This window comes from Rutilus rutilus (genome assembly GCF_951802725.1).
Source record: "Rutilus rutilus genome assembly, chromosome: 2".
Lineage (NCBI taxonomy): Eukaryota > Metazoa > Chordata > Actinopteri > Cypriniformes > Leuciscidae > Rutilus > Rutilus rutilus.
This window is the reverse complement of record NC_140210.1, coordinates 31,846,515-31,861,458: the sequence shown is the minus strand read 5'-3', so window position 1 is coordinate 31,861,458 and position 14,944 is coordinate 31,846,515. Positions and strand designations below refer to the sequence as shown.

Below are 14,944 nucleotides of genomic sequence, written 5' to 3'. Positions count from 1 at the left end.
CTCGAATCATGAGTTTTTGAAGTGCTATTTGTATGGTAAATGAATAAGCAGCAGGAAGAGATGGAGGCAGTAGGGTGCAAATGGGTTAGCAATGATGACTTAAGTGTACGACCCCTCTTCCCAGCCTCTTGACTACTCACACGGTACCTCCCCTCTGCCATTTCCCTGGAGACCGACTTGTCCTCATGCAGATTTATAAAACCATCATGGATAGTCTATTAATGTCATTGGGTCAGCTAATCACACAGCACATAGCTGGAAGGGGACGTAATGCATTTAACATCTAGGCTAATAATACATCAAAAATTGGTACATTTTATTTACATATTACTAATTTGGCAAAGCAAATGTAAACTCCTGCCAAAGAAAGTGCGTATTCTTTCTCTCCGTCAGCTTCTGTGATGTAAACCAAGCAAAGAAACTAAAAAAACTAAAGAGAAAAGAGCGATTGGCATTCATGGAGTTAGCCGTTAAGAAGCGTATCTGACTGAGAGTCTTGTGTTGGCTAGTACAGATCCGCTAGCCCCCCCTAAACGTGGCCAACACCTGCCAGCTGCACTTTAAATCCCCCAGCCTTTAGGTTCAATTACAGCAGAGCTGGATGGAGTCTCAGTGGGGTGTCCACGATTCAGCATCCCCACCCCCACCTGCTGAGAAATAGGCTTGCAATGCTCAGAAGCAGATGGCATCCAGTGGCTATCGTGTTAACATGCATGTTCCACCTAAATATTCATAATTTACTGTTTGATGAAGGGCTTTCTTTGATTTCAAGGCAATGGCTAATTCTCAGGCTCAGATGGTTATTTGACCCTGTTTAAAGTGGTATAGCCTATTTAAGTCTGTGTATTGTTTTATAAGAATTGCAAATATTAAGTTAAATATTAATATTATAGGCTATTAGTATAGCAAAATAGCTGATGATGAATATACACTGCCATTCAAAAGGTTGGAGTCAGAAAGACTTTTTTTCAAAACTCAATACTTTAATTCAGCAAGGACACATTAAAATGATCAAAAGCGACAGTAAAGACTTAAGATGTATAATGACACAAAAAACTTATATTTCAAATGTTCTTTTGAACTTTCTATTCATCAAATAATCCTGAAAAAAATTCAGCTTCAACAAAACTGAACTAAGCAGCACAACTGTATACAACACTGATAATAAGAAATGTTTCTCAAGCACCAAATTAGCATATCAGAATCATTTCTGAAGGATCATGTGACACTGAAGACTGAAGTAATGGCTGCTGACAATTCAGCTTTGCCATCACAGGAATAAAATGCCTTTAAATGTAAGAAATTTTAATTTGTAATAATATTTCACAATATTGCTGTTTTTACTGTATTTTTGATAAAAAAAGAAATGCCTGGGTGACATTCAAATTCTTACCAACCCCAAACTTTTGAATGGTAGTGTAAGTACATAGTATACAAAAAAATGCATCCCAGCCAAAATGACCCTGCCCAATATGAGCCCCTAGGCTCATAGACACTCAAGAGATATCATCAAAACAGTCTAGTGACACAATATCCACTCTGGAGCAGGGGACGTCCTTTTCATGGAGTGTGTCTGCAGCTGTGCATTGAGGACATGCCGCCTCAAACTCTTCACAGTCTTTTTGAGGGCGTACCAACTGTAATCACATATGACATGCAGTGATGCCTTGCTTGAAGCAACCACCAAAAAAGCTCTCAAGTAAACACAGTTATAAAGCAAATTCTGTCTTACAGACATAAATATAGTTACATATACACATTCACAGTCAAATTCTGTCACACAGAAAGCAATAAGGTGTGTAGTCAGTGTGTGAAAAGCAGCTTAAATGTAAGACAAGTTTCGTCAGTCTGCTGGATTTGATCTAGTTGGATGCTTCTTGGAAATTTATATGCATGTCTGCAAATATAAAGTTCCAATCTCAAGGCTTTAATGTTTTTCTTTCTTATCCCCTATCTCATTCCTCAGTTTTAAAGAGATTCAAAGACGTTAATCTTACTATAAGGCTTAGAAAAGACACACAGTGAGAGTACAACAGAATTGAGCTATGTGTTCGCCTCACCATGATCGCTGAGCTGAGCTCAGAACAAGAAAAACCAATTTATTTACAGTAGGGCATGTTGTACAAAATTGTACACTTTGTTGTCCCATGACTTTTTAAAACATTTAAGGAACAAAAGAGATATATTACATGTTACAATATAGTTAAAATGCTAATAAAAATGTTCTCTAACATTAACCTAGCAATAAAAAGGTTGCTGCTTTAAAAAAAAATAGACATTTAAAATATTTTTTTATTATTTAATTTGTAATAAATGTTCCCTTAATCTATTCATTAGACTAGATCTTGCAATCTAAAACTAAAATTTCCAGTTGTTGGTGTTAAGATTTCATAAATTTTCTTTTCAGTAAACATGGATGTTCCTGAATTGACTTAAAGGCATGGTATCAATGCAGTGCTTTCCCATCATACATTTTTAATGCTTATCAGCGACAAACCATGCTATTTGTGTGTGTGTGCCAGGAGCTACTCCCACTGAGCCACTCACAAACATCAGGATTCCCTGTGCTGCAGGGTAGATGACATGTTCATCCCAATCAAGGACAGCACTAGAGCCTATTATATTAGTGGTAAACTGCCATTGGCTGCTCAATCTCAGCTAAAGTCTATGAATAATGTAGAGCACTTTAGGCTAAAAGCGAAAGGCACTTTTGGCTAAAAGTCCATTTCACAGGTTAAGACTGTCCAACATATGTTCCAATTTAAATGTTGTCTACAAATTAAGACTACTCTTGACATTCTAAACTTTTTAATTCTTTCCCAGACAGCGTTTTCGTTGCTAGCCAGCTTTAGCATTTTCATCAGCATTTTTTTAATTAATTATGTATATCATGTATAGACATACATCAATATGAATTAATTAATTAAATAAATAAGCATAATAAGCTTCATGGTACCAACAATGCCTGATTGAATTGGTTTGGTTTTGTCAAATTTAAACTAATCCTGTAACCCTGAGTTCGTTCAACTACCATGGTATAGGCCCCAGAAGTGATTTAATGGGAGCATGTGAATATTGAAATGAAAAGGGCCAAAAACAGAGCCCTGTGGGATTCCTTGGAACTTTCAGAATTAAATCTATATGTTATGCCTTAAATAACTTGAATGTAACTCTATACCCTTGCTTCAATTTAGTATACGTGGATCCATGAATATGCAAATTGGTCCCCGCCTCCACTCAATCACACCAGCTCAGAATACCTGATCTACTCTTTCAACTTTACTGTAGTAAACGCTGCACAATGGCAAGTGGAAATACTGGTTTAATTCAGCCATATATGTTTGAACCAGAAACAGAAGAAGAAGAAGTGGAAGAGTGAATTATACAGGCTTGACTACAAGTCAATGTATCAGAATGGTAATGCATTTTATGTATTACTCTCTACGTCAGACACATAACGGTAATTGATATGATTAGCCTTTAGCTTGACTACGTTATCAAACAGCTAATAATGTTTTGCTAATGTTACACAAACCATGTTCCTGTTCGCCATCAGAGACAGACAGCTGCCTTCTACAAATCAGTATCCTTAAAAAAAAAAACGCTTTGAACAACTAAGAACATCAGTGGAGAAAGGCATATAGTTTATCATCACATCTTAATATACATCACATAATTCACCCGCTATATTGCTAAATGTACCCGATATTTCATATCAACAGAAAAATATACCGATATAACCTGGCAATTTAAAACCATGTTTTCGAGACTATATTTGGTTAACAGCATTTTTAAGGAAAAAATACTCAGCAATGGTGTTGACTAATGAATTTGCACCTTTGTCTTAAAGCATATTAAAGACACCACATAGACATATAAACAACATTAAATACTTGATTTTCACCATAGGGGGTCTTTAAAAGAACAGTAAAAAATAATGATAATATTTCTTCCACCAATATCACACACCCAGAAACAAAGGAAGAGGTGAGAGACTTATTTCAACTACTTTCTTTGTATTCTTTACTCATCCAAAACCAGCCTAAGACATTACCATAATAATTCTACATTCACTTTTGCCAAGCAATTCTTGGAGGCAGTTTTGCATAATTAAGGCAGATCAAGCCGGGACAGACTTTAAATATGCGCATGAGTTCTCTCACTAAATTCCAAAGAGATTCACAGTGGCCGAGAGGCAGCTAGGAGCTCTCTACATACAATTCACCACTGCCGAGTCGAATCCCCAACGACATCATCAAGACGCGTCAGCTATACACATACCCCGCATACCCCAGCTTTTTGAAAAAGAACAGAAGGGGAAAATTCCCATGCCTTCCCATGTCTGCATGAAGATTCTTTAGAATTTCTTTTTGTGTAGAACAATACGTATTTTTCATTTGCTGAAAATCCACATTTTGGTTTTTAGATACGTTGAAAAAGATACATTGTATAAAAAGCTTTAAAGGAAGTTTACTGTAGGTGTATAGATAAAAAAAGATTAAAACAGTGGGACACACTATGTATTGAATACGGTCTCTGTTGGAAAGACAATGAATGAATGCTCTTTATCCCTGTCATTATCAGAATACAAAGTTCAATTGCTCAAACCCTAGGTACCAATATAATGCGTGTTACTGTCTAGCTACTTTTTTCCAGATACTCCTGTAAATAACCGAAGTATTTTGATCATTTAGTCAAGTAGTTAATATATTTACTAAGATAGAAAGAATATGAATGAATGATGTGAAGCTGCAACAGAATCAAACACATTCATTTACTTGACACTTTGCTGTCCTTAGAATGAACTGCAGATTGGTTTAACCATAACCGCATAAATGAAATGAGAATTACTTGTTTTAGTGTCCTAACAACCACAGAGGTGACTAAAGACATGCCCTTTCTGGATTTCCTGTCTGGATTGGCTCAAGCACGTTCAGAATTAAAAAGGGTTCAGGTGGTCATTACCATACCCTAATGTATAATTCTGCCCTATCTATACTACAAAGAGCTCACATCATTATTTAGGAGTCCCTTGAGGGTAGCATCACTGAAGCATTCACACTTATTAAAGGTGATAAAATACTAAAGTGTGGCCTAATTTTTTAAGGACAATGCTCTATTGGAGCATCCAAGAAAAAAAAAAAAAAAGGTTGTTTTAGATTAAAAATGTATAGCATCTTATACAGGAAGCTAACACAAAGAAATAGGCATGATTTGTTTAGATTTAATAGGACTGTCTGATCAATGTTAACTTAAAGGGTTACTTCAGGATTTAGCATTAAGCTTTGTATTAGTAGAAAACCTGTAGTATTTTAGAATTACCATGCTTTCCACCCTCATATCCCCCTGAGACAAGAGATTTATGTATTTTTTGTCTGGAAAAAATCCTCCGATGACGCAAAAATCGTCATTTTGCGTCATCGGAGGATTTTCTGGCCAGAGGCTAAAGACTACAGCCAGTAGATGGCGTTGTTCCGCATGTTTTCAGCCCGCCCATACAGGGTGGGATCTCACTCACAGAATGTACACAGTGTCAGCCGTCTTTCTTTGGAAGCTAAGCTAGCAGGCTCTTGTTCTGTGGAGAAAGCTGAATAGTAGGAGAAAACTAAGTAAGTAACCATCCTCCTTTTCCCGGACTTGTCCGGCGGGCGAGATCGTTCAAAATGTACGGGATTCAGCTTTTGCTTTCTGCGGTCGCTATTCCTTGTTTACATGCATGCACACCTTTTGTTTCAATCTAACTGAATTCATTCCGATTGGTGAATTTGAATGTAGTGTTTACATGAACGCTAAACAAGTGATCGGTTGATGTGCGTTTTACCATTGCTAAGAAAAATTCCCGCTCCTCCGTGAGAGATGCGAGACCCGGCGCGTCTCAGTAATGACGCCACCGGCCTCGCGCTGTTCTCCCGCGGCCGTCAGCCTCGTCCTGCTCGCCACAGTAAACATGATGAATGAATGGCGACTGTAGAACGCAAAAGCCGAATCCCGGACATTTTGGGCTATCTCTAAATCCCTCGCAAACTCATCACGTAGGCTAGCTTTGTTGTTTTAAACTGCGCACTCTTACCGGTAGGCGTGGCCTCCTAAGACAGCGAAGCAAGTGCATTCTGGGAGTTGTTGTCTTTCATCCACATAAGCCAAAAATACATTTTCTGGCTTTTCTCAGTCTAGAAAGCTCCAAATTCAAAAATTTCTTCACATTTCTTCTACTTAAATGACCTATTTTAAATACACATTCATCTTCCCAGAGGTGAAGTATCCCTTTAAGTTAATAACTAATTGTTAACAAAAAACAACTAATCTCTCAATTCAAAAAACTTTTGGAAAATCATCTCTAGAGAGGACATTTTAAAAATCCCAGATCCATTGGATGAATAAAATGTCAAAAAAAAAAAAAAATCATGGCAAACTTGAGGATTGGGTGCTTGAGGAAAACTTGTTCCCCATGAGGAGAGGAACTAAAGTTAGCCTCAGACCTTTTTAGCATAGGGATAAAAAGTTATAGCTGTTCAAATTAAAGATGTAGTAATTATACTAGACCAGAGCACAGATAATAGGCACTCAAAACCAAGTGGAAGTTTTAAGGGGGGAGAAATGGGACAGGGCCTTAGTTTCCTATGGTTTCCAGACAATGCCAGGGCAAAAATAACTCAGAAAACATTTCAGATTAATTATGCCATTTGAAACCATAGGGATCATTTCAACCCCCATTAGGCTTTAGTTAATATCTTTATTTAAATCATTTTATTAAATGGCTTTTTAGATCTATCACTTACTTGTTTGCCCTCCAGAGTGTAGAGTCTCTTCACAGCCCCAGAGTCCAGTTTAATGGCGTCAGTGATGTCCGTAAGCACCTGCTCAAAGGAGTGAGCCGTCTTCTTATTCAAAAGGACCCGGACGGCCTTGCGCGGTTTGACGCCACTCCTGATGACAGTCACCAGCTTGGGTTTGATGAAGTCTTTGCTCTCTCGTTCTCTCAGCTCGTTCTTTGAAGTGGTAAGAGATGGCATCGAGCGGGACGTCCCAGTCTTCACATTGACTGACCAGTTGGGATTAACGTTCTTAGTGTAGTCCACTTTACGGTACGGTTCGTTGGAAGCACACACATAGCTTTCTCCTGCCAAAGCAAAAGAGGAGAATAAGATAAATGGAATTATGTTTACAATTAGATATGGCTTATTTTTTTTAGTTTTTTTTAGTTTTTAATGTTATTTATTTGTCTATGTGGTGTTTTTAATATGCTTTAAGACAAACCGTGAGCAAATTAATAAGTCAACACCATTGCTGAGTATTTTCAAAAAGAGTCTCAAAAACGCGGTTTGATATTGCGGGTGTTTCTGACTTCACAAAACTACCTTGTAACCAATCACGTCAATGTGCGGGCGGGCTTTAGCATATCATTACTATGCTGAGTCTCAAGAGAAGCCAGGTTGAGGTTATCCCGGTATATTTTTGAGATGTTGAGATGAAAAATCGGGTACATTTAGCAATATAGAGGATATTACTCTGAGACAGAAACATGTTGTCACATTGAGTCACGGAGTATACTCGAGGCAAGGATCTTTCTAGCAATAATAACCAACCACGAACAGAAGAATCTCAGGAATTTAAGGGTATGTTTAGACGACAACAATGTAATAAAATTGGAAAAGTTTTTCCTTCGCGTTTTTCGCATACAGACGACAACGTTGTCAAAAACGATCCCCATTCACACGGATCTGCGGAAACGACTAAAATGCTGTGTTATGCATGCCAGGCCAGTAGTTGGCGATGTCACTTTGTAAAGCAACACTACACGCCTATAGACTAAATACGTAATACGCATGCGCATGACATCACCGTTTTCACAAATTCAAAAACTTGCACCCATTTCAAAAGTTTGCAGTTTCAGGCCCCCAAAACACCATCGTTTTGCAAATGAACAGCGAAAACATAACAAGTTTCCTGGTTTTAGTTGAAAGCAGTGCTGTGAAAATGGCCCCTAAATGCATGGGATGATGATCAACTAAACTAGACACAGGTGAGGAAAATAACCAGTAACCAAGTGAAACAAATGAGAACTGTGACAACCAAGGAAACAGGAACTAAATACAGGAACTGAGAATACAGGAACAAAGTAATGAAATGAAAATCAAAATAAGAGTCCTTAAAACAGAATAAACCAAACTAGCCTTGGCACATGCTTCCATGTGAAACACCTCAGCACCTGTACAACAATTCGTAAATATAATAACATACATTATAAACGTACACATCTGAGACTGCAAAAGGTTGGGTTGATTACATTTGGTTTTTTTTTTTAAACACACACAGACTAATCCCATCTGTGACCCCAACTCTGCCTCTCTATAGTTGTCAGCTGTGGTTTTGGACAACGTCCAAGGCACAATATTTTCCTTTTTGAAGGAATTCCAATGTAACTGTTAGCAAGTATGCGCTCCCATTCCCACAGCGATACTTCACAACCCAATAGGCCTTATAAATGAATACCACAAGAATGAAACATTATTGCCAAAGAAATGTTGCATAATTATGGAGTTCATTATAGAATTTTTACGAAATTGAACATCAGTTTGTCTGATAGACATTGTGTTAAATACTTAAAGCCCATGAAAGTGTGCATGGCAGCATAAAGGCCATGCCTGTTTACGTGTGATGGCACATCTTGGCACTACAGCAGAGGCAGCTGGTCTGAAAATGGAGCTTTGTCATCCTAAGGAGCACAGTGCTGTCAGGACAAAAGACAGGCCAGTGTATAAAAAGAGGACAAACAATCCTCAAAACCAAACATCCCCTTCCTGCTCCCTACCTCAGAGAAAACATGTCCGATTGTCATATTTACAACATATCAGTTATGAAATTTGATGAATTAGCAGGAAAAACACGCATCAAGAGCATGATTATAGATTAAATTCATAACTCGAGATACGAATCAAAATGATTTTGTGTGATATATTCTGTGTGATGCTATTTTTGCAATTTACTCTGTTAGTTCCGTTGCTCCACTTTGATTTGCTATGATATTCAGTGTAACATCACTCTTGCGCGTGTGATTTTGCTTAATGTTTGCTGAGCAGAGTAAGCTTTATGGTGGTAAAGTGATCCACATGATAAAGTTGGCATGATTTGATAGTCTTTTCTTTCCTATTTTGACACAAGAAACAATGTAGGGTGAGATGTTATCCATCAGGAATTAATTAGATTATTGGATTGCCATGTTAGTTTGATTAAAGATTATAAGGGCACATGCATTTAAAAATAATGATAATAATAATAATGTGCAAGGATAAATCATTTATAATAAATACTGGAATATTCCATAAAAAAATAAGAACTGTCCATTTTGATTTTATGGTGACTATTTGGTTGAGGGGTCAAGATAGTGAAAGCAGCCAGCTTATCAAAATAAGAGAATGATCGACAAAATAATAAAGATAGGAAACAAATGTATTAAAAGGTCATATAGCTCACCTTGAAAAAAGTACTGACTCTGAGCACTGACATCTATAGCACAAGTTTCGTGCTTTCATTTGGTGGGCTCTTTATATGCAGAAATCACCTTTTACGTGCATTTGATATGCACTTTTTGCATGAGTTTTTTTGTGGAATAGTATTCATATTATATATTATAATATGAATATATATTCATAGAATATATTCATATTCATATAATAGTAATTTTTGGCGAAATTAGTATTCTTATTATGATTTTGCTCAACCTTACTGTAGTATAAGAAAGAAAATGAGAGGATATTCTGAAAGTAAATCATATTTCATAATTTTACACACCCGACCTTGTGTCTCCAAAGCTTTGTGGTTTTATATCTCCTCTAGTGGAAAAATATTTACCTGTTTTCTGTTCTCATTGCCACTCTCACTGTAAATGAATATTGATCCGAGCAGCTTTGTATCGGATTTGAGCTCGCCTAGCTGCACTGTGTGAGTCAGGTTTGCCATTGCTGTTGACGTTTACTGAAGCCATAAAAATGCATACAGATTAATAACAAATCATTTTCAAAATGCAAGCTTTACATAAAATGCTGCTGTGTTTTCTGAGGTTGAATTTTGGATGTTTAACTAAAATAAGCTATGGTTAGGTTTAAGGAAAGGTTTGGGTTTAGATTTAGGAAAATAATTATCAGTCTGTATGTATTGGTTGCGGAATGAACCGCCGCAACAATTTTAAAAAAATGCACACAGATTGATAAAGCTTTTTCTAAATCGAACCCCAAACACTTCCCTAAACCTATCCATAATGTATTAAACCTAACTTTAACATATTTTGACTTTTTATTTTAAATAACCAAAAGATGGATGTCCATTGGAATGCTGTTGCTAGACAACCAATTAAAGTCAACAGGGATATTTTGTGTACCAGATGCATGTAAAAGGTGATTTCTGCATAGTCTGTGCCAGGAGATCGAGTTGATTCAACACAGTTACAAACAGTGAGATAAATATCTTAACAGCACTTGAATTTGAAGTTTATAACCTCAAATAGAGTCTGGGTTTGAGTCTGGTTTCATTATGATTGAATGTTTAACAATATATTTAAGTTTGAAACAGAAAAAGATTAAACAATGGCTATATACAAATCATCATCGCTCCTGGATATGCATATTATGCACACCAAAATGTTGAGCTTCATTTCTTAAGCACCTAAAAAATCTGAATTTCATCTAAATCTGAATGGCAAAGTTTAAAGCCCCTGGTGAAACTAGTAAGCTTCAAACTGAGAGGAAAAATCATATATATTTCTCATCTTGGCAACTGAGAACATATAACTCACCTAGTGTAAATTAAACATTTGTGACCCTGGATCACAAAAAAACAGTCATAAGTCGTACGAGTATATTTGTGGCAATAGCCAACAATACATTGTATGGGTCAAAATTATCGATTTTTCTTTTATGCCAAAAATCATTAGGATATTAAGTAAAGATCATGTTCCATGAAGATATTTTGTAAATTTCCTACCGTAAATATATAAAACATTTATTTTTGTGAGTGAATGCAGCACAATCGCGAACATAAATGGACAACTTTAAAGGCGATTTTCTCAATGTTTTTTGCACATATTTTAATAAACCATACATCAATGGAAAGCTTATTCATTCAGCTTTCAGATGATGTATAAATCTCAATTTAAAGAAAATGACCCATGTGACTGGTTTTGTGATCAAGGGTCACATTTGTTTATCACATGAGAGTAAGAAGAGATGCGTGATATAACCATACACACTGTATGTCTGTTCGCTTTGATGCATACAAAATATGTCATGTTTAGCGTGTTGTCCAAATTAAAATAAAACCAGAATGTCTAAAACAAAACCCAAAAACCATGCAACAGAAATGCACATTTTTTAAAGCATTTTCAGTTGAACAAATAATACCTCATACTCATAAATCAAGAATATGGCCAACATTTAGTTCCACCACTGACCCAGAACTACAACCATTCATCCACAACATAAATGTCATTGTTACCACCACTGGATCATAAAATCTCAATTTCACCCAGTTTGCCTCAGAAATAGGAGGGGGGACTCCCAAGGCACTGGGCTTTATTAAGCTGAGAAATTAACAAAAGGCTAATTAATGAAGTAGACTCCAGATGGGGTCACTATTACTGACGAAAAACTGACTCAAAATCAGATGGCAGCTATTTGACAAACTATGTGTGTGGGAAGACAGAAATATAGTAATATGGATGTCATTTACATGAGTCTCAGGTGTGGACTGGAACAGGCACAAGGGTTATGAACCCTCCATCACCCTCCCATAACCAGTCCTGCCTTGATGTCCAGATGGGACCCTGATGTACAACAAAGTTTGGTTTGCCAGCACAATATGCAGTGTCAATACAAACACTCCAACATACTAGCTGCCTGTTCCTGGCAAGGCTTTAGCAAATAGCATTCTTTGATCATGCATTTGTAAGACTTTACACAAATTTGAAACACAAAAGAGAACTAAGCCAACCCTCAGTCAGCGTGAAGAGATGCTGAGCTCGGCACTTCAAATCCAAAGAACTTGAACAATTGCATCATTGAGCAAACACAGAGCCACATTCTGCGTTACATTCTCACATGCTGAACCAAAGCAGCTGGAATTGTGCTTTTAAACTAATTTAGTCAAATATATACTTATACGGCTTGAATTGTGTGTTTAGAATAACACGATTTTACACATTAAATCTTTTGATTGTGCAATAAATTCTCCATTCATACTATCGTTGAAATACCACAGAGATACAATAAGGCCCAGATATTTGGGTTTGTTTTTATGACAGTCTAGTCTACATACTATATACAGTAGCATGCCTATATCAAAAAGGAATTCTAAGAGCACATTATTAACATTTAGATAAAGAAATACATTCAGTGTTTGAGTACTGGCTGGCTTGCATTATCAATGTCAGTTAAAGGAATACTTTACCCCCCCCCCCCCCCCCAAAAAAGGCAATTCTACACTGTAAAAAATTTGCTGTAGTTATGCAGCTGTTTGCCAGTAACTTACTGTAGATTTAAATGTATGTTATTTACTGGCAACAATTTGTTCAAAATTAAATGAACATTAAACATTAACAAGTCTTTGTCTTTTCAGAATAAAATTATAAAATAACAATCTAATGCAAAGCATTCTGGGAACCAGAAATCTTCATCAACCTTTTTCTGTTTTTTTCCTTCAGATTTTGGTTCCCAGAATGCTTTGCATGAGGCTGTTATTTTAGTTTTATTCTGTAAAGATAAAGACTTGTTAATGTTTAATGTTCATTTAATTTTGAACAAATTGTTGCCAGTAAATAACATCAATTTAAATCTACAGTAAGTTACTGGCAAGTAGCTGCCAGTAATACTGTAATTTCTACAGATTTGTCTAACAGTGTACTATTGGTAACTCAATTATGCAGTGACAAACCTGTATGGTTATTATTATACTTTTATATATATATATATATTATACTTAGTGTTTTGTCTTGGTTTTTCTCCACACAGTGAAAGCAGTCAGCAGATCCAATGTTGTTTTGGACCCCATTGACTTTCATTATATGGATAAACAATATGGTGTAAACAATATTTATTATTTTGTGTTCAGCAGACGGAAAAACATGGGGGTAAATAAATGACAGAAATTTCATTTTTGGGTGAATCCAAAGATTAACGATTTAAGATCCCGCTCTATGTCTATTTTAAAGTTCAGTCAGGGAAGGAATGGAGATTTTAATAATGAGATTTGCTGTAGCTTACTCAATATTCCATTAGCTAATAGAGAATTAAACAGTAATCTTGGTTAAAACAATTTTAACTACCTAACTAACTAGTTCAGGGGATTGGATTTTCCCTGTTTATCATGCCTCATGTTTAATTTTAACTCTGAAAATTAGACACAGACTTTATGTATGAACAAGTACAGTGACTGACATTGTGAGATTTTATTTTTGTTTTATTACGTTATTATTACATATAATTATCTATATTAACATTAGTCTGTTACCTTTTTATTCTTTTTTATTTATTTATTATATGTTTTTTAAACATTGCCTATAACTGATGATCGCAGCATGAGTTGAAAATCCAGTGTGTAGCCTATGTGCGTGAGAGACTTGTTACCTACACTGTCAACATTGCAAACAATGCATCCTTGTGGGAAGTGGGATCATGCCATTGCCAGTTGTGCTTTATTGGATGTCACATGGAATTTTAAGTGTCTGTAACTGTGTCTACATTTGCACCTGCACAATCTTCAATCTCACCTTCAAGTAACTCGTCCATGCTGGTGATCTTCTTTCCCCCTTCTATAGCATAGATGCTCCGGACTCCCTGCGGTAAATTCACATTGTCCGAGAGGGAGCGGGTGAGCTCCATCAGCAGCGCGTCGAAAGACCTGAAGCGGTCACCGGACACCGCGTACACCAAGCCCTTGAAGTACTTATCACCGTTTCGATAGAAGCGAACTTTTTTCGCTTTCTTCTCGGAGGTGAGCGACTGCAGTGTGCGTGTGCGGTAGAAGCTACAGTGCGCGCTGTGAGCGGGACTGGGCACGAGCCCGTTACCCCGGGAGCCGGAGTGAGAACCGCTGCTTCCCCGCGGGGACCGGTGACTCTTCTCGCGCTCCTCGAAATGCTCCCACTCGATGCTTCTGCTGGACATGTTTATTTCCTTAAAGTCAAAGCGCTGGTCCTTGGAAAAGGAGCTTGTTTTGTGCTGTTATTTCTGAATATTTGCACCGGTTGTCTTTCGTGTTGTTTCTTCCTTTTTTGGACTTTCAACAATTAAGATGCATTTTCTTTAAGAAATCAGTTAAATCAGCAGTTCTCTTCAACTTTTTATACTGCTAAAGAAGGAAGACTTGTTAAAAATATATAGTACGAGAGATCAATGGTTTTGAAGGTCCCTGTAGTCCACAAATCCAGGAACTGTGTAATTCAAGGACAGACGCTATAGTTGGGGTGAGTCCCGGTCATGATGAGATGAGACGCGCAGAGCTGTATGTGCGCATGCTGGACACGCGTGACCGTCCGCTGTTCTCTTCATCCCCTCCACTGGCACTCAATCAGGCCAACACACACCACACACCTACATGAAAGCCACGGAGGAGAGGACAAGAGCTACTCCTCCTCAGGGTCCTAAAACACCAACCTGTTATTTCTCTACGAACGCAGTTTTTCTTAACCGTGGGTCCCACTAGGGGGGCTCACTTTTCTCAGGGGACAAGATTACTTTAAAGCCATAAAATCCCCCCAAAATTATGGAATATTACAGTATTTTTTATAAATGATTTATCCATGCCCATCATTTATTCATGTGCCCTCGTAATCTTTATTCAAAATAACATGCTCTCCCATTTCTGATGATGTGTTTACTGGCGCAAGGGCCGGGACAACATGTGTCACTACCATGAGAATGTAGCAATTGCAAACGACAACGATCCAATGACC

At 37.2% G+C, this 14,944-nt stretch overlaps 1 protein-coding gene across 3 annotated transcripts in view; it reads right to left on the bottom strand.

Annotated features, from left to right (window-relative positions):
- dclk2a (doublecortin-like kinase 2a) overlaps window positions 1–14,561 on the bottom strand; it is a 50,073-nt gene extending 35,512 nt beyond the window's left edge. For all 3 annotated transcript variants that reach the window (XR_014626500.1, XM_084402263.1, XM_084402264.1), the window contains exons 1-2: window positions 13,760–14,561; window positions 6,780–7,120 (exon numbers count right to left, since the gene is read on the bottom strand). Coding sequence is in view for 2 of the 3 variants with exons in the window: in XM_084402263.1 (XP_084258389.1) it covers window positions 6,780–7,120; window positions 13,760–14,156 (738 nt within the window). In the remaining variant the exon portion in view is untranslated. The remainder of the gene's footprint in view (window positions 1–6,779; window positions 7,121–13,759) is intronic.
- Between the last annotated feature and the right edge of the window lie 383 nt (window positions 14,562–14,944).